At 42.2% G+C, this 27,202-nt stretch overlaps 1 protein-coding gene across 9 annotated transcripts in view; it reads right to left on the bottom strand.

Moving 5' to 3' along the window:
- MAP7 (microtubule associated protein 7) overlaps positions 1 to 27,100 on the bottom strand; it is a 164,235-nt gene extending 137,135 nt beyond the window's left edge. For 4 of the 9 annotated variants that reach the window (XM_067701967.1, XM_067701968.1, XM_067701971.1 and 1 more), the window contains exon 1: positions 4,471 to 6,142. In XM_067701967.1, the coding sequence (XP_067558068.1) occupies positions 4,471 to 4,603 (133 nt within the window). In that variant the 5' untranslated portion in view covers positions 4,604 to 6,142. Of the gene's footprint in view, positions 1 to 4,470; positions 6,143 to 26,872 lie in introns of those variants that run through there. The other 5 variants (XM_067701973.1, XM_067701975.1, XM_067701976.1 and 2 more) reach the window with 3 other exon arrangements.
- Positions 27,101 to 27,202: the final 102 nt, after the last annotated feature.

Below are 27,202 nucleotides of genomic sequence, written 5' to 3'. Positions count from 1 at the left end.
TGAAATGGCACAAATAAGGACACTGGGAACTGGACAAGGATCCAAGTCCTACGGAACAAAAGAGGAAAAGAAACGAGGAAATGTGTGAGAATGACTCTTGAGTGGCATTCACACTTCTTAACATAACACTCCTCCTTGAAAAGAAAAAGACTCAGGACTTAACAAAGAGGACATTACAAAGAGGTGCTAGATCACCACCTATCCAACAGGAATATAAACGGTAAATGGTAGATTGTATTTCATTTGGAAACTTTAACTGGCAGAAAGTCTACCTTTACAGTGGATAAGTCAAAAGAAGAGGAGTCACTGCAGGCTCCATCAATACACATTTTAACCCAATGCGGGGGGGGTGGGGGGGAGGGAGAACATAGTCTGTCAGAACTACTGTGTCCTGATTTCAAGGAGAAATGTTTATTTCTTTACATTCTAACCTGCAATTAGCTAACAAAAGGGGCAGAAGGCATTAACCTAGTTATTAACAAAGTAGTCAATTGATTCCACCTTGTAAACATATACTTTCCTTTTTTCCAAAGAAAATGATGAATACTATGATGGAAAACAACAGAACAGCAGAATCCCTAGTACACGATTAGACAAATGCAGTGTGGTAGAGAATAATACAACTGACACATCAGACACATCCAAACATAGCACTGTCTCTTTCAAAGTAGTTACCTTGGAAGGACAATTCTAATACCATCAACACTTCTTAAAATTCCTATGTTAGTAAGACCTTTAAGAACCAGAGAAAATTATTTCTGAATGTTAAATTTACCTCCATTCAATAGCTTTCCCTGCACTCTACAAAGTACTTATGAAGAGGAGTAGTCCTGGCCCTTAAGCAGCTTACAGTCTAGAAAAGGGCATGGACGTATGCAGAGATAATTTCATTACCCTGTCAACCCTTCCTCTGATTTCAGTTTATATTCTTGCATCATTTGTACATACCTGTCTTCTCCTACTAGACAGTTAAACACTTCTGAGAGCAGAAACCATGTCAATTATCTTTGCATCACTTCCACAATGCCCAGCAGAGTAATCTGCACAGAGCACTTAACAAATATTGGTTTAGGGAGAAAATGTCATATTACTTAATAATCACACTGTACTCAGCAAAACTCATCATAAGGCAGGTTTGCCTTGACACCTATTCAATGGCATTTAGTCACTGCAATACCTAAACAATCTCTCCTAAGCAAGTTATACAGTCAGCATTACACTGAGGCTTGGGTTCTGAGGTATAAGAGCAATAGCATACGCCCAGCTCACTCTCAATTACTAAGTGTTATACGTCAATAATAACCAGGCATGTAAAACATTCATATTGCTATTGATCACATGGGAGAGAAATCTCTCCTTTAATAGTTGATCTAGTCTACCAGCTAACCAAACTACTGTCTGACCCCATCAGGTAATTTTGAAGCCACCGTTGGGAGTCCAGATGGTAAATGACATTTTCCTTCCCACTGAGTTCATTATGATGGTTTTCTAACAGTAGAGTACCTGGAAAGATGCTACTGTCATTAACCCAGGGTAATCCCAGATAGCAGCATTTAGCTTATTCAATTTAGATAGCAAGCTTCTCTATTCCTGGTAATGATAGAACAAAGATACTAAGCATGAAAACCAGGTTTGAGACACGGTTAGGTGATTAGACCGTGGAGTAAGCAGGAAAAAACCCCCCAATTTTTTATTTCTTATCTCAATAGTCAGACATAAAAGATAACCTGTATGTCATCCAGCTATGATGCTTTGGAAATAATTTAGAAAATAGGAGTTCATTAAAAGTTGCAAAAGATGGTATAGGCAACTAGTGACTGGTAAGAATAACAGAGCAGGCAATGACATCTAAGTGGAAAAGGAAAAATGAAATTGTCTGAAAATCCAGGTTAATGTGCTACCTTGCAGAGAACAGGCTGTCTGCTAGACGATGCCCTTCTTAATAACCTCATTCATTTCAGGACCGACCATATCTGGCAGCAGGAAGCAGTCAAGGATGGACAAAGCAAAGAGGACACAAATTCAGAAAGTCACAGCTCTATGGACTAGAACTGTGTTGTCCAATAAAGTAGCCACTAGCCACATGTGGCTATACTTAAATTTAACTGAAAGTAATTAAAATTTTAAAAATCAGTTTGCCAGGTATAACAGCCATATTGCAAGTGCTCCTAGCCACGTGGGGCTAGTGGTTATCATACTGGACAAGTGCAGACGCAGAATATTTCCATCACTGTCCTGATGTACAAAGCTAGACTTGAAAGTGAGCATTCCTATTGCTCCTATAGACCTGATGAGAAATTCAGAATCAAAGCCAATAGTCTTCACCATCAAGAATATTAGAGGGGCTTCCCTGGTGGCGCAGTGGTTGAGAGTCCGCCTGCCGATGTGGGGGACACAGGTTCTTGCCCCGGTCCGGGAAGATCCCACGTGCCGCGTCTGGGCCCCGTGAGCCATGGCCGCTGAGCCTGAGTGTCCGGAGCTTGTGCTCCGCAAAGGGAGAGGCCGCGACAGTGAGAGGCCCGCATACCACAAAAAAAAAAAAAAAAAAGAAAAGAATATTAGAGATACCCAAGGTGCTTTATCTGCTTATTTTATTGAATGTGTCCATAAATTAGAGACATTTGGAGATATACAGAAAGTCTGGATATCCTTATCAGCACAGGGGTTTTTTCCCCTACTCTTCTGCCTCCGCCCCCCTGCCCTTGGTGTGGGGAAAGGTAGAAAAAGCAAAATGGTAGGGGATCAGAAAACTCCTTGATTTAAGTCTTTTATCCAAGGAGTTGCATAAACTGTCAAAACCAAACAGATTTTTAGAAGCACCGACTCCCCCCAGCCCTCTTTCCTTAAAAAAAAAAAAAAAAAAAAAAAAAGCTAGAGGCAAGTGAAAAGAACCTTTCAGAGATAGAAGAGGAATTCAAGAGAATTACTAAGGACAAAATGGATGGCTATCCTAAATTACTGTTCCAGGACACCCAAGGAAAAAGTGCCTCAAATCAAGAACAATATTTCCAAAACTACACAGTGGCCAGGATTCAACAAATCCACATTAATTTTAAAAGTTACCAAGTCCTAGGAGGCCAAATGATTTGCTACTAACAATTTAAAGTATTGAGTTCTCATCAAGAGAACACCCTGGTTCAACATCTAATTCATGGGCAAATAAAAGAATCACCTAAGTCACCTTCCAGTTACAGCATCAACAGATGCCTGAGGTGGGTTGGTCCTCAGACAGAAGCAATGTCTGACAGTAAAATAAAATCAACTACAGTAATAAGACTCTACTTATTAGAACTTCCCTGTATACAGTCTTTTAAAAATGAAGTAAAAATATACTTTGGGATTTAAACTAGAGAGTTTCAATTATATTTAATAAAAGCAAACAGATACACTACAGAACCAGGAGAGAGAGAGAGACAGTCATCTTCAGACACTGCATTCTATGTAAACACTCATTCTATCATTGCTCAAATATTTGCTTGCTACTTTGCCATGCTACTGCTCTGTGCCACACTGAGGAAAATGGGATCTCTCAGTGATAGAACAATTTGAATGTGAGCTAAAATGTAATCAGCACGTTGGCAGCAACAAAACTGATAACCTATCAGCTTAAGAACAGTTCATATGTATTTTGGGAAGGGGGTTGCAAGAATCTGGATACTGGAAAACTTAAAATGTAAGCCTTAAAGCCCTTCTTCAAAAATGCATGACGTTGCTGATCATTGCAGCCCTGGCAGGGTGGCCATGAGACAGCGCTAAAGATGATGCAGTACATGGGGACCAGAGAAGCCGGCGAGCTGCTGCTGGATTTCACCCTCATGAAAGGACAGCACATGAAAGGGTCCTCTCCTTCCTGTAGCCAGCCCATCTCCACCTCTATACAGATGTAGCAGAGTTGCCATCAGAAGTTATAAAACCTCACGGTCCCCTCCCTGCTCCCCAGCTTTTCCCCCCACAGTCGTGCTCAGTGTTTGTTTTCCTCCTCTCTCAGCACTTCAAAATAGAAAAGGGGGTAATATCTTGACCCACTGCCCATGGAAAGGCTGCACTCTTAGGTCACTCTATCCAACTCATCCCTCTTGAGGAACTCACCTCATTAAACAGAAATCACCTGATGCACCTATGGAAGGTGAGGAGAGGTTCATTTAAACCTTGATAACTCATATTCCCTCCTCCTGATGAGGACAGCCATTGGCAACTGTTTAAGTGAAGATTAAAGCTCTCTAGGCCAAGAAAGCAGCCTGGGTCAAAAAGGCAGCTGATCTGAAAGCTACCAAATCTGCAAAATCTGTTCCCCGTTTCATGCATACGCAGCCCTACAGAGTGTATAAATACCACCAGCAAACGGTGCTAGGAGACCACCAGCACTCCACGCAGTGTGTACCCCGAGCATGGTTGAGAAAATGTGTTACAGAGAGCGTGGGAAACGGGGGCTGTCTCCGGCTCCGACCAAAGGGTAGGGCTAATGCATACCTTTTGGTCTTCTGGAATTCCCATTCTTTTGCTGTTCATCTTCCTCATTAATGGTGAATAAACCAAGGGGGACTGGCCTTGCATGGGTCTTCTTCAGTCTCTCTTGTCGGAAAGCTGTAGCTGATCCAGGCATACCGCTGCTACTTGCTTTTTAATTATTAGTACATCAAAACTATATGCTTATATAATTGCAGCTCCCAGGAAGCTGCTAGTTTCTAAGCTGCCGCTTCATTTGAGCACTTGTAATAGATCCCCTATGGGTAAACAGTGTGCAAACAGCTGACAGATACTACCAGCCTCTTGGCAACTGAGGCCCCACAGTTCCCCCTCACCTAGCAGCACCCCGCCTCCTCTGCAAGCCCCCTCCCACTTACCCCTCACAGGCACATGTGCTGGCTCAAGCTCGCTCACACACACACACACACACACACACACTCTGTCTCTCTGTCTCTCTCCTTCCAGAAAGGCACGCAGGTCGGATGCTTCCCCCCACTGCCTAACCTGCTCAATCAGATCCCAGCTTCTCCCTCCTGCTGCGGCACCTTTTCCCAATCTTCTTTTCCTGCTACGGCACAGTAAAATATTCAGCACACACAGCACAGAAGGGAAAATAGGAGATGCTGCCGTTAACAGTTGCCCTGACAACCCTGACTTATCCTAATCAAGGAGGGCTGGGAGCGGCTCCATCTCCCCGGTGGAGCCGCCAGCCTGCCGGGATGCTGGTCCTGGGAACTTGCCAGCAGAGGGTTACAGCGTGAGGCGAGCAGCCCAGCCGCTGGGCAGCTCCCTCTTCCAGTCGGCGGCCGGAGTAGCAGGAGGGGAGGAAAATGCAGTTTTGCTTGCACAGGCAGCAGTGGACCCCAGCTGGGAGAAAGGGGCTCAAGGCAAGACGGCGTTTTCTTCTTTTGGGGGGCCAGGTTTTCCATCGTGATAATGATTGCGAGCCCCTGGATAAATGAAGGCATGGCTGGTACCCCACAGCTCGCTTCACACTCAGTAACACATCCCAGTTTCCCTGACATTCTTACAACCCCAGAGTCTGTATAAACGCAGGCTTGGTGGCAACTGTCCTGAGGACCAGTGCGGCCCTGTACCCAAGACCCTCCAGGGAAGAGAACTGTGCCTGTTCTCACAGAGACCACAATCTGGAATACCCCTTCTGCAAGTCTAGCCGAAAGGACAGAAATGAGACACTACGATCCTCCAATGGGAAAAAAGCTGCCTTGATTATATCCAGCAAACTCCCCCCAGTGCCCACTGCTCTGGGCGAGTCCCTAACAGCAATGCTGAGCAAGTCTCAACACTTGACCCAATTTTAGTTCTTTTCTGGACTGATTTCTCCAAAGCACACCATCAAGTGACTATTGTTTTCTCCTGAAATAAGCTTTCTCACTTTATAAGACTCTCCATTTCTAGGCTGCCTAAAATTTATACTGTGTGCAAAAAACCCTAAATATACAATAAATGACACTAAAAAGTCAACCTCCAAATTAAGAAAATAATCTTTGTTCTTTTTGTTTCTGCCTTTTAATCAAATTCAAGTCAGCTTAGAAAGTCCAAAGCAATCCTCTTGCTCCCAGCCCACTCTTATTTTTTTCTCAATCCTTAAACTTATCCAAGAGGGGACGCAGGGACTTTGAGGCGAGGTAAATATCCTCTCTAAATCCTTTGCATGGAAGAGCAACTTCAGACAATTCACTATCCTCTCGGTACCTCAGTTTTCTCTGTAAAATTGCGGTGATGACATTTCTCTCATAGGATTAGGGGCAAGGATTGAATGATGGTGGCGCTATCGCAGTGAGAAGTGCTTAATAAATACCAGCTGCTTTAATTACATCTTAGAATACATTGTTGTAACTAGTTCATTTTTGCTTCATAATTATTTAAGGTGTTTCCAGTTCAACTGTCAACTCCATCAAGGGACACTTCTGCTTTTTATCTACTTATACTGCCCAGTCTCGGACTGGAAAGGTACTAAACGGTTAGCAAATCCCTGCTGGAAAAAAATAGATAAATCTTCAGAAATCTTTCCCTGCAAAGGCTGGGAGATTTAATTAAGTCAACATGTTTAGATCTGTGGCTTAGAGAAACACAGGAAATTTCATATATGGAGTTTATTTAAAATCATGTTAACCTGTGATGTAGGCATTTGGAATAAAAGACTGGGAAACGAGCTGAATGGGTCTGAGAAGGCATCTGAATCAGCATCATTTTACACACAAAGAGGCTGAGGCCCACGAAGTGAAGTTTCTTGCCCAAGTCAAATGTTAGTTGGCAGTAAGTCTACGATGAAAATTTAGATTCTCTTCTTCCTACTCCAGTTCTTCTCCTTCTGACAAATACTTGGCCTACAAGGTTTAGAATCCTAGACCCCTCTTCAACTTCTACAGAGATGGCAAGATGTGGAGAGGAAAGGAAAGGGAGGATCCATGCCTTGAAATAAACAGTGGATACAAACTGGTTAATGTATTTCCATAACCTTCTGTAACTGGTAAACTTTTTTCTGAATTAAATAATTTTTTATTTCCTATTTATTTTTCTTTAATCAGATGATCAATAAACACAGGCCAATTATCACACATAAACATATTTATGAAATATTTTCAAATCTACTTTAGTTTCTTTTATTTCTAGAGAATCAGGCTAGCACTTACAAAAGCAACATACACACAAAGTATAGTTGAAACTAGCTTTTGGTAGAGAAAATGAAAATCAGTGTCTTGGGCAAATAACAGATTTCATTCAGAAATATTCCTCATCCAAGTAAAGCTAACAGCTTCTGATCATCTCCATTGAGTTTAATAAAAGTATTACTGAAAGAAATCAAGAAAAAGGACCTTTTTCTCCACCTTCCAAATAAAAAAATGAAAATGATAATATTTATACATTGTCCTAGGATGACAACAAAAATCCTTCCCAAGAGAGGTTTTTGAAAGGCAAAGTGGGCGCTCAAATTCAAATGACCTCTGCAGAAGATGTCCATTCCATTACTTTCAAGGATGGCCTCAGTCATTTTATGGAGAAATGCAACAGCAAAGCAAATACTACTTAGCGTTTAAGTTGTCCAGACAAGATTACAAATTTCGGGAAGGAGTGCTCCTTGAGGTCTGTGGCTGCACTCAAGGCACCCAGCAGAATGAAGGTCCCGGGGAAGAGAGATCACAGGACAGCCCAGCTCTACCACCCAGTCCAGGCAATCAATGGTTTTCCGCTTCTGTTAACTTCAGTGGAATACCCCTCAGTGACACAGACCGAATTTTTCATGCTCTAGCCTGAGGGTCTCCTGGAGAATTTTGATTTGTCTCAAAATCTGAAAACCACCAAAATGGCTGTTTTGCTTTGTTTTTAAAAGAATACGAGTTATACTTAAAATCACTTATTGGGGGAAACGAAAGGCTACCAAAGGAGGTCAGAGGTTGCCACCATCATGTAACCCATAAGGCAAGGAAGCCTCAAGAACAGGAATATAATAGCCCATCATCTGGGAACATGTTCAACTTTATGTCTGACGCTGTGCTAGGTGCGTTAGATATGTTATCTTTGTTAGTTACAATAACCCCAAGAGAGAGGAGTCACCACCTGACAGATCAGGAAACTGAGGCTTGAGAGGTTCAAGTTAACACAGCTAGTTAAATCACCGGGTCAGGATTAAACCTAGGCCCATCTGCTCTAACGCCAAGATGCTTTCATCCTGCTGCCCTGTCAATCCTGACTCCAGCACCAACTAACTGCATCTCAGTCACAGCTGGGACTAGTCACAGGGAAGCAAACAGCTCAAGATCAAATAATCATAATAAAGGATTCTTTTCCTACCCATGAAGTACACATTTCTTACCTCATTTAAGACATATGAAAACATTTGAGATTAGTTTCTTAAATGCTCAAACCCAGCCTTTAACAGATATATAACAGATTATATAAGTTATATAATTCCAGGACTGCTGTGGCTTGATCCCTGTAGGGGCAGAGCTTGGGGCTATAGTCTTCTCCTTTTTACACTCTGACTCCAAATAAAAGCAAATGTGGAAAGGGGGATAGTGAGACCTTAAATTTAAATATCCCCAGAAGTAAAACGAATACCACTGTGAATTTCTTTACTGTTCCTCAGCACGAATAAGTGTTTTCAGTGTGACACAATTGCCGTTGCATGCTGCCTGCAGATATAGGAGCTTAATTCAGTTCTCATGGGAACTGGGGCAGGTAGACTTCCGAGAGTCAACCAGGTTTTGCGACTGTTTTGTTTAAATTGTTAAAATAGCAAGTGATATAGTAACGGAGACCTTGTATAAACGAGAGAAATGAGACACTGCCTGGTGTAAAAGGGTAGATTTTTACAACTAGCCTGGCTTTGTACAGAAAAAAAAAGTTTCAGAACAATCACAAAATGTACTCACAATCATAGGTGGAAAGTGGTACCACTCATCACTGCTATGAACCAAACAGGTCAACAGGCCCTTGAGCAGCTGCTGTTCCCACCCCACCCACAGCCCCACTCCCTTAGTACACAATGAATTTATGTCTCTCTGTCCTTCTACCCTGGCTGCCTGGCACCAACCCATGCACATGAAACCGAGTTAAACTTGCTGATCTAGCAAGGAAGTCAGCTCATGACTTGGGCCTTGCTGTCACGATGTTAAATAAAGGACTAAATACATGTAGGCACACGCATCCGAACATACACCTTCAGGCTTCTGTTCACATTTATGCTTCCTAAGCTTTTATTTTGTGACCATAAAACTGGAAAATAGCATAGCCCCTGAGTGCATTTAAGAATATCCTCTTGCAAAGAGAAATCTGTTTAACCAGTGAGAACGTATACCTAGATTTTTCTTTCTACAAGCCTAGTGAGCTTTACAGAAACATTACTGAAATGGTAAAGAGGCTGATTTGTACTAATCAAGTGCTGTAGTTGAAAACAAAAATTATTACTGTTGGATTGAATGGTCAGTCACTAGTAAATTACAGTTCTATATCTATATTAGTTAGTTACTTTTCAATGGGGCCCAGGAGTACCAAAATGCTTTCCCACATTTCTATATTAGAGGAGATGATTAATTCTTCAAAACTACTGGACTTCAGTCATCTTTTAAATTCTCTATGCATCTCCCCCAAAGTAAGCTGCAATTTACTTCTAGCAGGAGTTTTAGAAATCCACGTGTTAACGTAATATTTATAAAAACCTCAGCATCGTTTGAAAATGACAAAGCCAGCATAGGTTGACACGAACTCAAACAACCCCTAGGGAACAAAGGGTCCCAGCAGGTTCTTTGCCATCCCCATCCTTGACGTTAAAGGGCTCCCTTACAGTTTCCTAGGATGACGCCACTTCCTGATGGCCTCTGTGGCAATAAAGGCACAATATTCTGCCATCCTGCAGCATTATGCAGAGCTTCCGACAGGCTGCTGGACAAAGAAATACTCACAAAGGCAGACTGACACTTTGAAAGGAAAATAAAGCAGGTTTGCTTTGATCTTCCTTACCACCTTTTGTTAACAGGCTTATAAGAAAAACAGTAAACGCTACCCCAGCAGTGACGTGCCATGAACCAAGAAGTACCAGGTCCCTGCCGTGCCTTTTATAACATTTCTATAAATCTTTGCTGCATGAACACTTCGTGGTGCTAGCAGAGCCCGCTTTCCCATGTCTGCTCTGCCATTAACAAATCTAAAACCTCCAGGGTTCGGTTATCTGAATGTAAGGTGTGGACACTAAGTCTTCCTGAAAACCCTTTCCTAAACATTATGTATCACTAGCTAAGTTGCAAATATTATAAAAACGCCACATTAAACGTTAACCCAGTAACATATGCTAGAATGCCTTTAGGGCCTCCGGTTCATTATTCTCAGTGATAATACTTTATTAATGTACATTACATGGACTTCTGAATTCCTTGACCAAAGTTAAAATGTGCACAGAAGCTCCTTTCCTCTAATAGCAACATCCTTATTAGTTTAGACATGCAACTTTACAGATTCAAACTGAGGCACAGAAACCAATCACTGGATTCAACAGAAGAATCAGATGCCCAGGGTAGTGTTTCTAAAAGTTACCTAATCCACCATTGGTCTGTGAGCAAGTCACATGTTTAATTTTTGAGACGCACAATTAGAAAGATAAGAAATGGGTTCCCTGTCTTGCTTTAGGACTGGTGAGATGTCAAGGATGCGAGATGGGGTGCTTTGGAGGATGACACTGGAGGGCAGGCAGCAGCCAAGTCATGTAATTGTTCTGCCACCAAAGACAAGGAGTCATTGAGGGGTGTTGATGACTAAATGTGTGATCCAGGCAGGCCAGTCTGGCAGCTGGTGTTGGATGGGTTGGAAGGGAGAAGGAGTGAGACTTGAGAAAAACTTGTCACATGATAACTTGGTCCAGGTGGAGAAAAGAGATCTCAACCGGTGGCTGGGGAGACAGAAGGCAAAAGACAGGAAGACAAGAATCATTCATTCACTCATGGCTTTTGTTGTTGTTTTAAACAGGTATTCCCCGGCATGTGGAAGACTTATTTCAGGGGAATGAGCGTGGATACCAAACGCCCTCAATAGTCCAAATAAAAGCTGTGAAGCGAGCAGTGGGAAGGAAAGGAGGTTAATGTTCTTATAAAAGATTCAGATGAGAACGAGGGCTTTATATCTGTAGATAAAACAAAGCTGAGAGATGGCTAGAATCAGGACCAAAATTATCTAACAGACTGAAATAATGGACGATAGCTAAAAAGATTCATTTAGTCGTGATAACTACGAACACCTCTTATTACATTAAAAAGGAACAACTGCACAGGTACAAAGTGAAGACCTACCCAAGCTTTAGCAGATACAAGGAAGGAGGGCCCTCGGACAGTACGCTCACTACACTTCAGTGTGATGAGGCAGTAAAAATCCTAACAGCATCATGGGCGGTATCAGCAGAGAGCCAGCATGCTGAGTCAGCGGAACAAGCCTTCTTTATTTTTTGGTCCTCACATCACATGGTCTGAGCTAGATATTTCCAATGGGATGATAAATTAGAACATATTCAGAAGAGAACAACCTAGGATTTATCATACAGATCCTAAGCCATAACACAGGAGGATTGTTTGAAAGAAAGTACATTTTCTCTAGAGAAAATAAGACTCTGGAAGAATAAAATAAATGAATTAAAGGTTAACTTTCAGTGTAGTTCAAGAAGAGAGACTGAGGTCCGGTGACTGGAAGTTACCGGAATGTAACGAGCTGTGCTTTCCATCACTGAGGACTGCCGTGCACAAACACTGATCTGGGGCGATGTGTTGGATTAACGCACTGTGTACGGGTTGGATTTTTAGACTCTAGAGTCCCTTCTGATCCTGAGATTCCGTGACCTGGTGAAAATGGAAACTAGAGTTATATCCCCACGGGAAAACAGTCAGGCAGAAAGAAAAAGCCTGAGAGATTCAGATAGCCCTTTTCCTTGCAGTCACTGTATCTCTATACTTAAAACTTCACAGGGCTTCACTTTGTGGGAAGCTCTGCAGTTGTATTGTTTTACTCATTCGACTGATGCCCCCCAGAGGTTTTAGACGTAAAGCTAAATAACAAAAACAATGGAAGCCCCGCTCAGTGGGTGTTTCCGTGGGTGTTTTGGATAGAAGAGGCCCACTCTACAATTTCTGCACCTGCAGCTTGCAGGCCTCTCTCCTCTCCTACCCACCCACAAATTAATGAAAACATACTGTGTGAAAAACGCTGGGGAAGAGGGGATAAAGGTGAATAAGATATACAGGTTTCCCTTAACGGCACAATTTATTATGGATGGCTCACTGTGGCTACATGACTTGAGAGATAAGATACAAAGGTTTGGAGTGAAAAGCAATTAAGTATAAACCAATTCAGTATATTACTTTATGGACATTTTAAGGAGAACGATAGTCCTAAGCCTTTCGGTCAGTAAAAACATACATCATAGTAATTTGTCGTGGGCAACATGCACAGAGAGAAGATTTTTGTCATGATTTTAAAGACACTGACGCGTTACTGTTGGTTAAATTTAAACAAGTTTTACCTGCAGAAATTCTCTCACAAATAACCTGCAATAGCTTGCCATGCATATCCTTTTGAACACTTTCTTATGTACAAATTAAAATGTTTGTTGCGTTCTCCAAAAATGTGTCCGTATATTTCTGTACCTGCAGTGTAGTAAAGGTTTAGATGAAACCCCATAATTATAGTGGCATACTGTCACGTAGGTTTCAAGCAGCAAAATAAACAGTGCAGCTCAGAAAAGAAAAAAAAATTGGAGACGCCAAGAACAATGTGTTTCAGACTGTACTGAGACTTCCCTCCAATCCTTATCCTTTGCTGCTCTGCTGCTCTTCCCAATTCACTCTCCTAAAACTAAAACTGACATCAATTACGATTTTTTTTCCAATTTAGGAAGGCTTAATAACCTCTTTTTACCTTTAGATTGAAATTTTCTCTCTTAAAAAGTAATCTAAGTGTTTTGAATATTTCTGGGGCAAACCCTTGATTTTCTTTCTAAGGGTCAACGTATCACGGTCAGGGTTCTCCAGAGACACAGAACACAGAATTAAAAAACCCCCACAGAATAGTACTTTTGGTTCTGTGTCTCTGGAGAAAAATACATAAAATGTATATAAAGAGATTTATTTTAAGGAAAAATAGCTGCTGCGATTGTGGAGGCTGGCAAGTCCAAAATTGTAGGGAAGGTCAGTAGGCTAAAACTCAGGCATGATTTCTATACTGTAGCCTTGAGGCAAAATTCCTCCTTCTCTGGGAAACCCCTGAAGGCCTTCAATGATTGGATCAGGCCCCCTAGATTATCGAAGGTAATCTATTTTACTTAAAGTCAACTGACTGTAAATGTTAATCATATCTGCAAAATACCTACACAGCAACATCTAGCCTAGTGTTTGACCAAACAACTGGGCACTGTAGCCTAGCCAGGTTGACACATATAATTAACCATCTCGGTCAGTGACCCCAGAGAGATCCAGACACTCTATCCCACACTGAAATCAACATGCTGCAAATGAAAGCATGCCAGTCAAAAGTCTATGTGTCAATGATCATAACCTTCATTGAATAGGCCGGATACTATCTACTCAAATCATTTCCCAATATTGCAATGCTCTGTTAAAATAATATTCATAAACTGGGGACAGGACACCTCAGAGTAGACCTATCAAATCCCCCTATATATTTTCACTAATGATCTGTCACTGAGAAGCCAATACCGTTTGGCTTCAAAGCATCAAATAAACCCTTTTTATCATTATAAGAACGAAGCAGTCTGGTTGTCTCAACATTAAGTGGTTTAGAAAGTACAGATAAGAACGTTAAAAGAAATCCTTCCCACTGTTTCAATTAGAAGAAACTATAGTATGTAGATATATGGATGAGGGGGTGGTGAAATAAAACATGCTTTTCATGAGAAGGTAAATGAGGTACTAAACTTTATACATTTATTGACTTATTTGTTAATTAGAACCAACTCTGACTAAAGAAGAATTATACAATTCTCTGGCATAGTTCTGAAATCAACCTAGAGGAAAGAAGTGACTAACAGAAATGCTAAATTATATGATCAGGGTGGGTAGATTTGAGGTTTGGTCATTTTCATTCAGTGAAGGCCCACACTGAAAAGGATTAGCACATCCATTGTAACTGTCAGCAACCAACCAGAACACCAAAAACCTTAATCTAAATGATACAGGTAAGGAGAAGTATACTTGGGGTTAGCAAGCCCAGAAGCTTTTAATATTTGCAACTGCTAAGCCAAAGATGTTCCTAGTGCAACAATGATCACTTTTTAATAAAAGATACGAAGCATTAATTTCCATGTAGATACTGCTAGCAACCCAGTTCATTTTTTGGTAAATACAGCTTCTTTTAATCTTGCCTGACCTAGGGCCATGGAGATTTTAGGGGGCTCTTATATAGAAATAAATAACATCTCAGAAGGATGAACATGTTGATAAGGACACTTAGGGCGCTCCAAACCTCATCGCTAATACCTTTTACCTTTCATATTCGTGTTCTAAGCCCTTGCTTTAAAACTCATGTAAACTTCAGACAGGCATCTGAGGAAGGATTATAATGCCAAAGACTTGGCGAACTTCCTAAACCACCACAAATGGACCATTTTACCTTTTATCATAAGGCAAAACGGCTACACTTCCACCGCTGAAGGTACTAAAATCTTTGACGTGCTTAAAAAAAAAAAAAAGTTGTTCCAAACACATGCAATATTGCAGTAAAGGAATCAAAGTCATAATAAAAAATCTCTCCTCCCTCCCAAATTTTTTTTGCTGGAGACAGTACTAGCTGGTTTCCATACAGGCAGAGAGGAAAAGACTTGCCCTGAAACCCCTAAAACAAGAAGCACCCCCTCCCCGCTTAGAGCCCAGAGTCAGGCTGCTTCCAGCCCACTGGAAAAAGACCTTGTTCTTGTTTTCTGTTTACAAACAAGAAGAGGGTGGTTTTTGTTTAGTTTGGTTTAAACCAGAGCTGTTTGTTTTAAAAACAATTGCAATGATGCAAATTGTTCCATGAACAGGTTTCCAGATAGGTACGTCAATATAGAAAACGATTTGCTCTGTACAGCAAGAAGTCACTGCACACTTCACAGCTAGTGTGGAACTGGACTTCACAGGTGTCTAAAGGCCGTACGCCGAGTCCTACTTCTGAAACAGGAGCCAGATGTAGAACAAACACCCTTTTTCTCCTTCCTTCTGACATTCTGTGCTCCTCCTCTTCCAAAACCTTCTTCAGTGAAACCCTGCCCGCCTTCACAAGGACATGTGATTCTAATCACACATATGGTTTAGGATTTGTGTTGCACAAGTTGGTGGATGACTGGGACCATTTTTTTTTTTGCCTCCATGCTCAGCGAGTAGCAGGCAAACGTTGAACCAGATCGGTTTGTAAATAAATGGGATGACATTCTCAAAGCTGAGTACTTCGGTTACAGCTGGACCACCAAGAATTCAATCAGAAATGCCAATCTAGTGTTCTTTCCTGTGAGGATTCATTGGATAAGATTATGGGGTTTTTCTATTCAAAGGCATTTGCCCTCTCATAGGTCTCCTGGACTAAAAATGGCTCCAGCTCCCTTTTCTCAATTTATTTTAACACTTCCCTTCTACTGTAGAGCTATTTCTTCTACTTGTACTTCCTGATACTCTGCCAGGGACTTATGCAAAGTCACCGTACAAAGCATGAGGATGTATCTTTTTATATACACAATGAGGGCATCTTCACAGTTTGTGAAACTTCTCACGAAAGTTTGTGGAAGGCAAGCTGTATATGCTTCGTCTATTTTTCTCATAGAGAAACATTCAGTGAAGTGACAGTGATTTGTGACGGAAATAACAGACCTGGCAAGTCCATCTTTTTGGTTTAAAAAGAACGGAAGTCTGTCTTTCATTTAAAGTGCAATAATTCTGTAGCAATCATATTTTAAGAACTTAAAACTTAGAACGATGATATAGTAATAAAAAACACTTTTGAATACCATAAAAATGAAACAAAAATAAGGCAAGAAGGGCTGACCTGGAGGTCCAACTCAATTACACCAGAATCCACGAATCTCACAGGCCAGTGTGTAGCAAGCTACTACCGGAAGGTTTTGTGCATCATTTTGACAGGTGGAAAGCACCATTGTGCTTTGATGATGCTTCCCATACCTGAGCCAAGCCAATGGCCCTGTGATCACAGCTGCAGTCAGGCCTAAATCAGCATTACATTTGTATTCTCATTAAGGAGACTTACAATTATAAATAAAAATTTGCTTAAGGGAGAAATTTAGCATGCCAGGGTACGTCCACAGTTTCAGTGACGCAGTACCAATCCTTAATAATCAGGACCACAATAATTATAACACTTCATGCTGACGCTGTGTCAGGCACTTATCTATGTACGTTACATGCATCAACTCATTTAATCCTCACCCTGTGAGGCTGGTACCACTATCTCTGTTTTAAAAAGGAAGAAACTGAGGAAGACGAATGGTCAAATGACTTGCCCAACATCCCTTAGGTTGTGTGTCGGGAGCGGGGGAAGAGATTGCAACCCAGGCGGTCAGACCCCAGAGTCCCAGCACAAAGTAATAGTTTAGCATTATCCCTAACTAACTTGGTAGTCAATTTTTGAGACCTATAGCTTCACACGTGCTCAGTTTCAGTATAATCTTGAGGGGGGGAAAAAAAAAGAATCAAAGATACTTTCTCCAGGGATCACAGCCATTCCATCTCCCCTACTGCCCTTTTCCTTTTGGTCCTGGATTTTTACAGCTGTGCAGACGCCAGCTGCAAGGAGGAGAAAAGAGGAAACCAGTTCTGCCAAAGGTGAGCTCTCCCTGGAAGGGCTTCAAATCACAATGGATGGCATCACAAAACCTCACAAGCACACACAGATGCAACTCAGAAGCGCGTCTAGACGTTCTGACACACAGAGCCAGAGCTATTCATGTGAGGTGATGTTCAAAGCCATAGATGTGAATAATACCGCTGAGAAAAAATGCAAAGTGAGAAGAGCAGAGGTTACCAGACTGAGCCTTCGGTAGAGTAATATCTAATGATGAGAAAGAAGAGAGGCGAAGGAAGGAAAGTTTAGCCCAGAGGGTATTAGCGTCAGTGCAGGCAGAAGGCGGAAGGGGAGAGCATCACGGTGAAGGTCATGCTTGAGTCAAGTATTTACAGACAGAAGAAACAAGGGCTGGTCTCCAAAGCCAGGCATCTGGTGATTAGAGTTCATGGGTCACCATGAAAATCTCTGGGAAAAGTATATAATTTTCTACAAAGAGAACCCTTTAATTATCTATCCGAAACTGACCTTTCCTTGTTTTGAGGAGGGGGGAGAGGAAGGCAGTGTAACAACAAAGCAAAGTAGACAAAAAGAAAGCTAAATACCTAACATTTTGTCTACCTGAACATATTCAGACATAAAAGTGCATAAATATGTCCTGGAATATATGTGTACATAACACTTGGCTATTCAAGTGGACTCATACCCATATTCACTTCTACCTTTCCTTCAAAAAAATTACTGGGTAAAATAAGAGATAATGTGAGTAAGCTCACTAGATTGGGGGCAGTAGCCATTACGATTTTCCAGGTGGTTTTTATAAGATATACTTGACACCTCCGAATCAAACCTAAGGTCAAATGGAAGAGCACTAAATAGGAAATGGATCTCAAGTAGTTTTCGACCTTGACTCCACACTGCAACCACCTGGGGAATTTAAAAAATACTGCCACCTGGCTCCCACCCCTAGAGATCCTCAGATAATTGCCTAGGGTGCGGCGCGGGCATCCAGATATTTAAAAGTCCCCCAGGTGATTTTTCACTCACTGCCAAGATTGAGAAGCAATGATCTGAACCAGTGATGCTCCAGCACACGACCTCAATAATCGGTTCAACAACATAACCGTATGGCCAAGCAGAGAGCTATATTCAACTGAACCCACCAGGACTGCAGGGTGTACTAATTTAGAGCATCTACCATGAACAGAAACCAATCCGGGAGGAATGCAGGAAGCAGGCAACCAGGCCCTGCTTGGTGTCTCTGCCACACTAAAGAGTCTGGTCAGGAGCTTCTGGGAAAGAGGCCTGGATTAAAATCTTGAAAAGCAGCCCGGTATATTTACTGTAGTCAATTATGCACATTACTGCCACCAAAACAGGCCTTGTGTTGGGTTGTGGGAACACTAAAAGAAGGGGGGGGGGTTCCTTCCAGAACTTCACCTTGGAATTTAAACTCTTCCTAGAATATAGCTTCTTTTCTACTTTAAACGGTGTCAGGGATACAAGTTTTATACGTGGAAGGTTATGCCATAGTAAGTAGTAATGCTTCTGTTTACCAGAAAGCCAACTCCAAAAAGGAGGCTTTAATAGCATTAAAAAAGGCACAAAAGAAATTTTAACATATCCCAAATCTCAATACTCTATACTTAAATATACACAGTTTTACTAACAATGCTTGCAAAGCCCAGTTCACATATACCAAATGCATTTCACTCGGCTTCCTTTCTGCTTAGTTTTGCATCCCTACGTTCATCTGCACTATCCGGTCAGGTGTGTCCATTGTCGGCATTTTCTCATAATTCTCTCTCACAACTGCTTCTGTAGGAGCTTTCAAGGATGAGGAACTGTTGAGTGCAGTGAATTCTTGTCAAAAATATATTACTCTTCAAATCAAAATTCAAAGTGGCACTTATTAAAAGAAAATCTTATAGATTTTCTCAACTGGCTATTTCTCAAATAAAGATACTAAGGAGAACGGTAAACAAATAGAGAAAAACCATCTGATGCCATTTAAATTTGTGAACTATAAGTCAGAGCATTTTCAAGAGTTAATGAAGAGGGGACTTTGCTGGCAGTCCAGTGGTTAAGGATCCGAGCTTCCAGTGCAAGGTAAGCAGGTTCGATCCCTGGTCAGGGAACCAAGATCCCATGTGCTGCATGGCACAGCCAAAAATAAATAAAATAAAATGTGATATGGTTTAAAAAAAAATTTTTTAAAAAGAGTTAATGAAGAGGAAGAAAGCACTGACCCACTGAAGAGCTAGACAAACTTTAAAGCTTGATTTTCTATGGATAAAGAAGATGTGATTATCTATCTACATATTATATACACACACACACACACACACACACACACACACACACACACAATGGAATACTACTCAGCCATAAAAAAGAACGAAATAATGCCATTTGCAGCAACATGGATGCAACTAGAAATTATCATACTAAGTGAAGTAAGTCAGAAAGAGAAAGACAAATACCATATGATATCACTTATATGTGAAATCTATAATATACCACAAATGAACCTATCTACAAAACAGAAACAGACTCACAAAGAGAAGAGACTTGTGGCTGCCAAGGGGTGGGGCTGGGGAGGGATGGACTGCGGGTTTGGGGTTAGTAGGTGCAAACTATTACATATAGAATGGATAAACAAGGTCCTACTGTATAGCACTGGGAACTATATTCAATATCATTGGGATAAACCATAATGGAAAAGAACATAAAAAAGAATGTATATATGTGTATACTGAGTGTGCTGTACAGCAGAAATTAACACATTGTAAATCAACTATACTTCAATAAAAATTTTTTAAAAATGGATTTTCTAGAAAAAAGTAAGCCTGAACATCATACACATTTAGCATATAGAACCTTAGACCATGCTCAGTGGTTAAATGTCCAAAGACATTATCAAGACTTTTTACAAAGCTCTGCAAACACACTTCAGTAACTGAGAACAGATACTAAGTACCGGGTTTGACAACATAAATTCTGCCAACAAAGAGTAATCCAGGCAATAAAACAAATTATACCATCAATATTTCCAGCTTCCTAACTGCAAAAAACACCAAAAAAGTTATTTCCAAATTCTGGAAAGCTGTATCTCAAGGGATTAGAAGACAGACATTAAAGAGGAGAAGAGAATTTGGATTGACACGGGATGTGGTGGATGACAGCACTTCTGTTCATAATCAACTTCAGAATGCAGACTCCACAAGAAATAAATACTATGGGGATAAAAAAGAATAAAGAAGCCCATGACATTAGAGCCAAATAAAAACTCCACATTATACCCGGGCTCTAGGAGCAACTCTACCTCCACAAGTTTTCCTAGTTTAAGTGAGCATCATTTAGCGTCCCTAAGGGCACTATTTTACTTTGAGGTGATTACATTGCTTTACTAAAAGAACTTGGTGAAATGGCTAAAAAGCAAAACTAAACATAACAACATCAAGTGTTGGCAAGGATGCAGAGCAAGTAAGACTCACATACGCTGCTTGTAGGAATGCAAGATTGCACAGCCATTCCACAGAACAGTTCATCAGTTTCTTATAAACATACACTTACATATGAGTCAGCAATTCCACTCCCAGGTATTGCCCTTAGATAAATAAGAAAAACCTGTACATAAATGTTTACAGCAGCATTACTTATATCACCAAAGCCTGGAAATAACCCAATGTTTCTCAATGGGTGGATGGATTAATCTGTGGGACTTCCTTACAACTGGCAAACTGCCACCAATAAATACTGATACACAAAACGCGTCTGAATCTCAAATGCATTATATGCTAAGTGAAAAAAATTCAGTCTCAAAAGTCTATGCGAGAAGATGTGGTACATATATACAATGGAACATTACTCAGTCAAAAGGAATGAAATTGGGTCATCCGTAGAGACGTGGATGGACCTAGAGTCTGTCATACAGAGTGAAAGTCAGAAAGAGAAAAGCAGATACCGTATGCTAACACATATACATGGAATCTAGAAAAATGGTACAGGTGAACCAGTTTGTAAGGCAGAAACAGAGGCACAGATGTAGAGAACAAACATGGACACCAAGGTAGGGAAAGCTGGGGGAGGGGGTATGAACTGGGAGATTGGGATTGACATGTATACACTAATATGTATAAAATAGATAACTAATAAGAACCTGCTGTATAAAAAAAATTAAATTTAAATAAGTCTATGTGTATGATTCCACTTTTATGACACTCTGGAAGAGGCAGAACTAGGATGGTGAACAGATCAGTGGTTGCCAGGCATTAAGGATAGGAGGACATGACTGCAGAGGGGTGGCATGAGGGAATTCTCTGGGGCAAGAGAACTCTTCCGGATCTTTATCATAGCGGTGGTTACATGACTATACATTCGACAAAACAATGAATTGTACACCCCCCCAAAGCAGTAAACTGTATGCAAATTAAAAAGTTTTAATTAGAAAAATTTCAAAGGGGGACTTTCCTGGTGGCACAGTGGTTAAGAATACACCTGCCAATGCAGGGGACATGGGTTCGAGCCCTGGTCTGGGAAGATCCCACATGCCGCGGAGCAACTAAGCCCTCGAGCCACAACCACAGAGCCCACATGCCACAACTACTGAAGCCCACGTGCCTAGAGCCCGTGCTCCGGAACAAGAGAAGCCACTGCAATGAGAAGGCTGTGCACCGCAACGAAGAATAGCCCCCGCTCACCGCAACTCGAGAAAGCCCGCGTGCAGCAACGAAGACCCAGCACAGCCAATAAATAATAAATAAATTTTAAAAAGAAAAATTTCAAGGATTTGACATTTTTTCCTTTCACCAGTGAACTTTATGTAGGGTCTTTTAAATTGGCTACCTTTACCTTCCAACTGCTAGTCTATTAATCACATAATCTGCTACATACCCTGAAATGCCTCTTCTGGGGGTGATCAGTGACTACTCGGTAACCAGGCCAATGGTTTTTTTTTTTCCTCTTCACTCTCTGAATCCTCAACCTCCTCGTCCCTCTCCCTTGGCAGGTATGGCATTGCTCAATTACGCTTTTCCTGACTTTCTGGCTTTTCCACCTTCTTTGCTGGTTCTTCCTCCTCCTGTGCTTGAAGTGTTGTCTCATCCCCTTTCCATTTTTCTTTCAAAACTCTCCTCACCCTCATGGCTTCAATCACGTTCCCCTTATGGAATGAATCCCAGAGTCCCAACCTGTTTTTCTCCTTCTTCCCATCCTTCCATGTGCCCATTAGACATTTCTACTTACACGTCCCCTTTGCATCTCAAATCTCCATGTTTAAAGCAGAGATTTTTCTAGTTCTCCTACCAAAACCAGGTCCTCCTCATGACTATCTTCACGCCATCCTTAAACCAATGAGCCAAACTTAAACCTGGTGTATAATATTATATGTCAACTTTTTACCTGCATCCTTTGACACATGCCTCTGTAGAATCTTGAGTTAATCATTCTCTTCCCATTTCCACTGCCATGCCACAGTGCTGGCCCAACGCCTGCCCAGAAGACTTCTGCAGGAACTTCAAAGCCAGCCCGTATGTAGCTGAACGTGTCCTGCTTAAATCCCTCCTCTAGTCTACACTGCTACTTCAAAATGAGGATCACATGGGTAGAATACCGATCACCTCGCTATCACCAGAGATTTGGCTAATCTGCCTGGTTATGCCTTATGTTCCTCATACACTCTCCCCTTCCCCCGCCCCGTGATACCCTTCCCAAAGCAGCAAAAATCAATCAAGGGAATGACTTTCCTAGATGAAGGGACCATGCATTCCTAAAAGGCACAGCTGAGCTCTTCTGCTAGACTTGGCAATCAAGCTTTCAAGATCCATGGGTAGACAATTGCCTAATTTATCGCACTTTATTAAAGATATGTTATCCTTGGGAATCATCAACATTTCCTCACTGCCTGCAGAATCATGTACTAACCTCTTAAGCTTGATCACGCCACAATTTGGCCTCAACGTGCCTTCATTCCTAATCCACCTCTAGACTCTTTCATGATGAGCCTCACACAGTCAATATGACCAAAACTTTCCTCTTTTCCACATCTGCACCTTTATATTTCTCTCTTTCCTCCATTCAACTTTATATGTCATTTACCCATTAAAAAAATTTAAATTACTATGCCCAGTATGTTTTCCATGATGAAAGACCACAGCTGGAAGTAATTCTTTCTTCACTTAACTCCTCATAGCCTGCAATTATTTGTGAGTGATGTTTTCCTTTTGAAATCCACGGACCATGTCCTCATCAACCTTTCAGCCACCATAAAGCTTTATAGAAGGTACATATTTCTTGGTCAAATTATGCTAAGCCTCAATATTTTCAATTCTTATAACAATATAATGAGACCTGAGTTTTAAAAAATAACCCATTTCAAATGATTTTCTGTCATGCACCAGGAGGCAAAGATGTTATTTTTTTTTTTAGAGAACATGCCAATACGAATTAGTGTTTCATACACATGCCTAACTAATGATATCCAATAAAGGCACTCTCCTGAGCACAAATGCCTCGTCTAATAATACTTTCCTCCTACTTCGCAAGATGCAAAGGTAAGAGCCAGCCAAAATATAACAGGAAAAAAGTTATCTATTCACTTGGAATGAAGCATTAATAGCTTTAGGACGTGACTTTCAAAACAATGAGTTTAATAACAAATTGTAGTCTGAACCCCATCTAACAATTTTTATTTGCAGGTATTTGTAGACCCTGAAATCTAATACCTTAAATATCACTTTTTAATTTGGAAAAATGCAGTGAAGGGTCATGATCCAGATCACAAAAAAGGCCCATGTTGTTCCCCTGCACTGCCTGCTAAAGAGAGAAAAAGTCCAGTTCCAGGTTCTATGTCATTTCCCCCAAAGGAATAGCAACAGAATTCACAGATTATAGGTATTAACTTATTCCCTGTGCATGAAAGTGTGCTCTTATGAGTTAGTCAAAAGCAGCTTTAACTTTGGTCTTAATTCAGTAGGCTTTTTAAAAGGGAGTTATTAAATTGAGAAATTACCTCTGCACACTCTCACAGCTCTCGGCACTAGCATATGACTAAGTACACAAAGCCTGGGCAGAGGCAATTTTGTGAATTTCAATCTGTTACCAAAATAATAATTAAAAAAGGACTTGACATCCTCTAGTGGTGAAATTGAAAACTTGTTTCCAAGTCAATTATTCTTCTCAGTTCTTGCCTACCTTTTGTTATTGAAATATATGTGGAAAGAACTGTTCATTCTCAAGAAAAATTTAAAAAATCACCGTAAAGAATGTGACTTGACTACCTTTGAGTAGAAAATATATACTGACAGAAATAGCTTTTAAATGTTGAAATAAATATGATTTTTATATGCTACCTTTCAATATTCTTAACAAATGTCTCATTTTATAGGTCGTATACTGCCAATTTTCAACCCATCCTTGATACACATACATACATATGTATATGATTATGAACACATTACAGGTGTTATACTTTTTATTTTTTTGTGGTACGCGGGCCTCTCACTGTTGTGGCCTCTCCCATTGCGGAGCACAGGCTCCGGACGCGCAGGCTCAGCGGCCATGGCTCACAGGCCTAGCCGCTCCGTGGCATGTGGGATCTTCCCGAACCGGGGCATGAACCCGTGTCCCCTGCATCGGCAGGCGGACTCTCAACCATTGCGCCACCAGGGAAGCCCTACAGGTGTTATTTTTATAATCACCTGAGATTCTAAACTAAATTGCCCTAAAATTAGACCACAGTCTTTGCACATGGACAGAAAACCTAAGAGAGACATTTAAGAATGGGTCCTACCACCTAACAACCAGTTCTAAAAAGGGAATAAAATGAATCCCTCAACAAATGTTGCTATTTGAGGTGGCAATTTTCACCTGTTGATGGTAATAAAAGACAGAAATCCGCACCCCACCCCCCAAAAACCCACCTCAATACAATCCTGTAATTGTTAAAAAAAATAATGACTTGCAGCATTTGAATGTTATAATGTGCAATATGTCCATAAGAATGAAGTACTACATTGAAGTCTGATACTCAGGTATAGGTCACATGTCTTAAATATATGGAAAACTTTGTAAGTTGTTAAAATTCAAGCAGTCCTCACTTGTACACTCAAAATATCGCTACCTAGACTTAAATATATATATATTTTCCACCTTTCTTCTTTCTTTGACACCTGCTCACACAGGTGATCTGAGCACGAAAAACCTTAATAGTAATCCAGGGTTAGAAAAATAGGAAAAAGATGTGAGCCGGAAATAAGTTTTAGTTAAATTATAAAGTACAATTATTCGAAAGACCATTTATAAAATTTGTCCCTTGGAAACTGGAGTTTCTAGGTAGAGATGTGGAAGAATTGTTTTCTATGAAGGAGACGGCAGCCAATTAAATTGCTCTCTTCAAAAAGAAAATATTTCACTGACAGCCACAGGGTTGATTTGTAGGTTAATTGTTAGAAGCATGACCAGTTCGTTAGTTAACATGCTTGGGCACTGAATAAGCTAGTTTGTAGTTCACTTACATCTGAACAACTTGTTCACGTGCAGATTCTAGGAAGTGTTTATTTATTTATTTGAGCAAAAACTACTGTGTACACAAGCAGGTTTTTTTTTTTTCTTTGTGGGGATTAGGCACCAAACCATTTATATTCTCAATGAGGATGCTGCCCTCCTGCTGCCCTCTCTTGGGGGACCGTAACCCTAAGCACCCGGCTTCTCAAGTTCCCTAAAGCAATTACAAAGGCACGTCCTCTAAGCCACCCGTTCCCACCCCAAACGAAAATAATGACCTGCCAACCTTTCAAACATTTTAAGACAAGATAAACCACCCTACAGGAAATAGCGTGACTTCAAAGTAAACAAGTTCAAGATTCCTTGTCTTAACCTCAGGTATTTTCGCTGGAGGGATTAAGTCTTTAGTCTTTAGGCACCCAAACTCTACCTAGCAGAACAGATACACCATTTGCAAATACTCTTATAGCTTTCTTGGACCTTTCACATCAAAATAAGCATACCTTCTAAGTCAATACCTCTTTTTTGAGGGTGGGGGAAGTCTTACATTTAGGTAACAATTGTTTCCAGTTATGTGTAAGCAGAAAACACAACACAGGGAGCCTGCAATTTGAATGTCTTTTTAAAATAAGAAACTGCCTCACCGCCCCCATCCCAAGTGTAGGAAGGTACCAGAAACAGTTTACTGGCCAAGAATAGAAGAGGGGAGTAGGAGACAGGAGTGGATCTCCAAGAAAAAACTATCGCGAGGGGGAAAATCGGCTGCATATAGTAAAATGGGGGAGGGGAGGACTTAATGCTCTTGGAGATGTGAGCTCCTGCCCCTGCCTCTGGCGTGGAAGTTGGGAAGAGGGGGTTCCTCGACACAGCGCCCTGATGAGCCGAGCCAACGTTCCTGCCTTGGGTTGGTGCACGGACTACAAACATGAACGCCGAGGACCCTTGTTTCAAGTCAACGAATCTCTGAGCCCTCCCCAGCACCTGCAGGCCCCCATCACCCTGCAACCAGCCCCTGCCTCGCGACCCCAGATCTCAGAACTCTCGTGAGCCGGTCGTTAACTGCGGACCCCAGGGCAGCGGGCGGGCGCTGCTCACGCGCGACCATCGCGCCGGGCTACCCCGGCACCCGGTGCGCCGGTTAAGGCCGGAGAGTTTGCGCAGAAAATGGTAATCCTGCTAGCCGTACCTGGCCGAGGATTATTCCGGCTGACGGTTTGGTTTGGGGGATACGATTTTCCCATTCAATTGAATCAGACCCAGCCCGGCAGGTGGGAGAGGAGCGGCCAGCGTCTCTCCACTTCCTCCTCCCGCCCGCGCTTCCACCTGTTTGGGGTAAGTCGAGCTGGAGCGCAAGAGGGGCGGCCGGCACTGCAGCGGGCGCCGGCGAACTTGGGCGCCGGGGCCGAGCAGCCGACGCGCGGAGGCGGAGGGCAAGCGGGCTCCGAGCCGGGGTACGCGGCCCGCCGAGCTGGCCTTTCCGGGCCGCAGCCGGGCGGGGGAGGGGAGCGCCGGCGCCCCGCGCGAGTCCCTCCCCCCACCCCCTCCCGCCCCAGGCCGGCTCGCTCTTCCCGGCCCGAGCCCGCCGGACCACCACCTGCCCCCGCAGCTCAGTCACCTGTTTCGCTCTGCGCAGCGCCATCGCCGCCCGTGTGGCCGTCGCCGCCAGCTCTCAGGTCCGCCATGGTGCTCCGATGACGCTCCGGGAGAACCGCTCCGCCCTCTTCCTCGGCTTGGCTCCCGCCGGCCAACCCCCCTGCCGGGCCCCCGGCCCAGACAGGTGAACGCCGTCAGGGAAGGGCGGAGGAAGGAAGGAGCGAGCGCTCGCGAGCCCGAGGCGGCCTGGGCCCGGCGCGCGGGCGCGCCCCCTCGTGGGCAGGTGTGGCGTGGCAGCCACTCCGACCCACGCGGCTGGGTTTCCGCAACCAGAAAGCGGGCGGAGCCAGGC

The sequence above is a fragment of the Pseudorca crassidens genome, chromosome 13 (assembly GCF_039906515.1).
Source record: "Pseudorca crassidens isolate mPseCra1 chromosome 13, mPseCra1.hap1, whole genome shotgun sequence".
Lineage (NCBI taxonomy): Eukaryota > Metazoa > Chordata > Mammalia > Artiodactyla > Delphinidae > Pseudorca > Pseudorca crassidens.
This window is presented reverse-complemented; position numbering and strand designations above follow the sequence as displayed.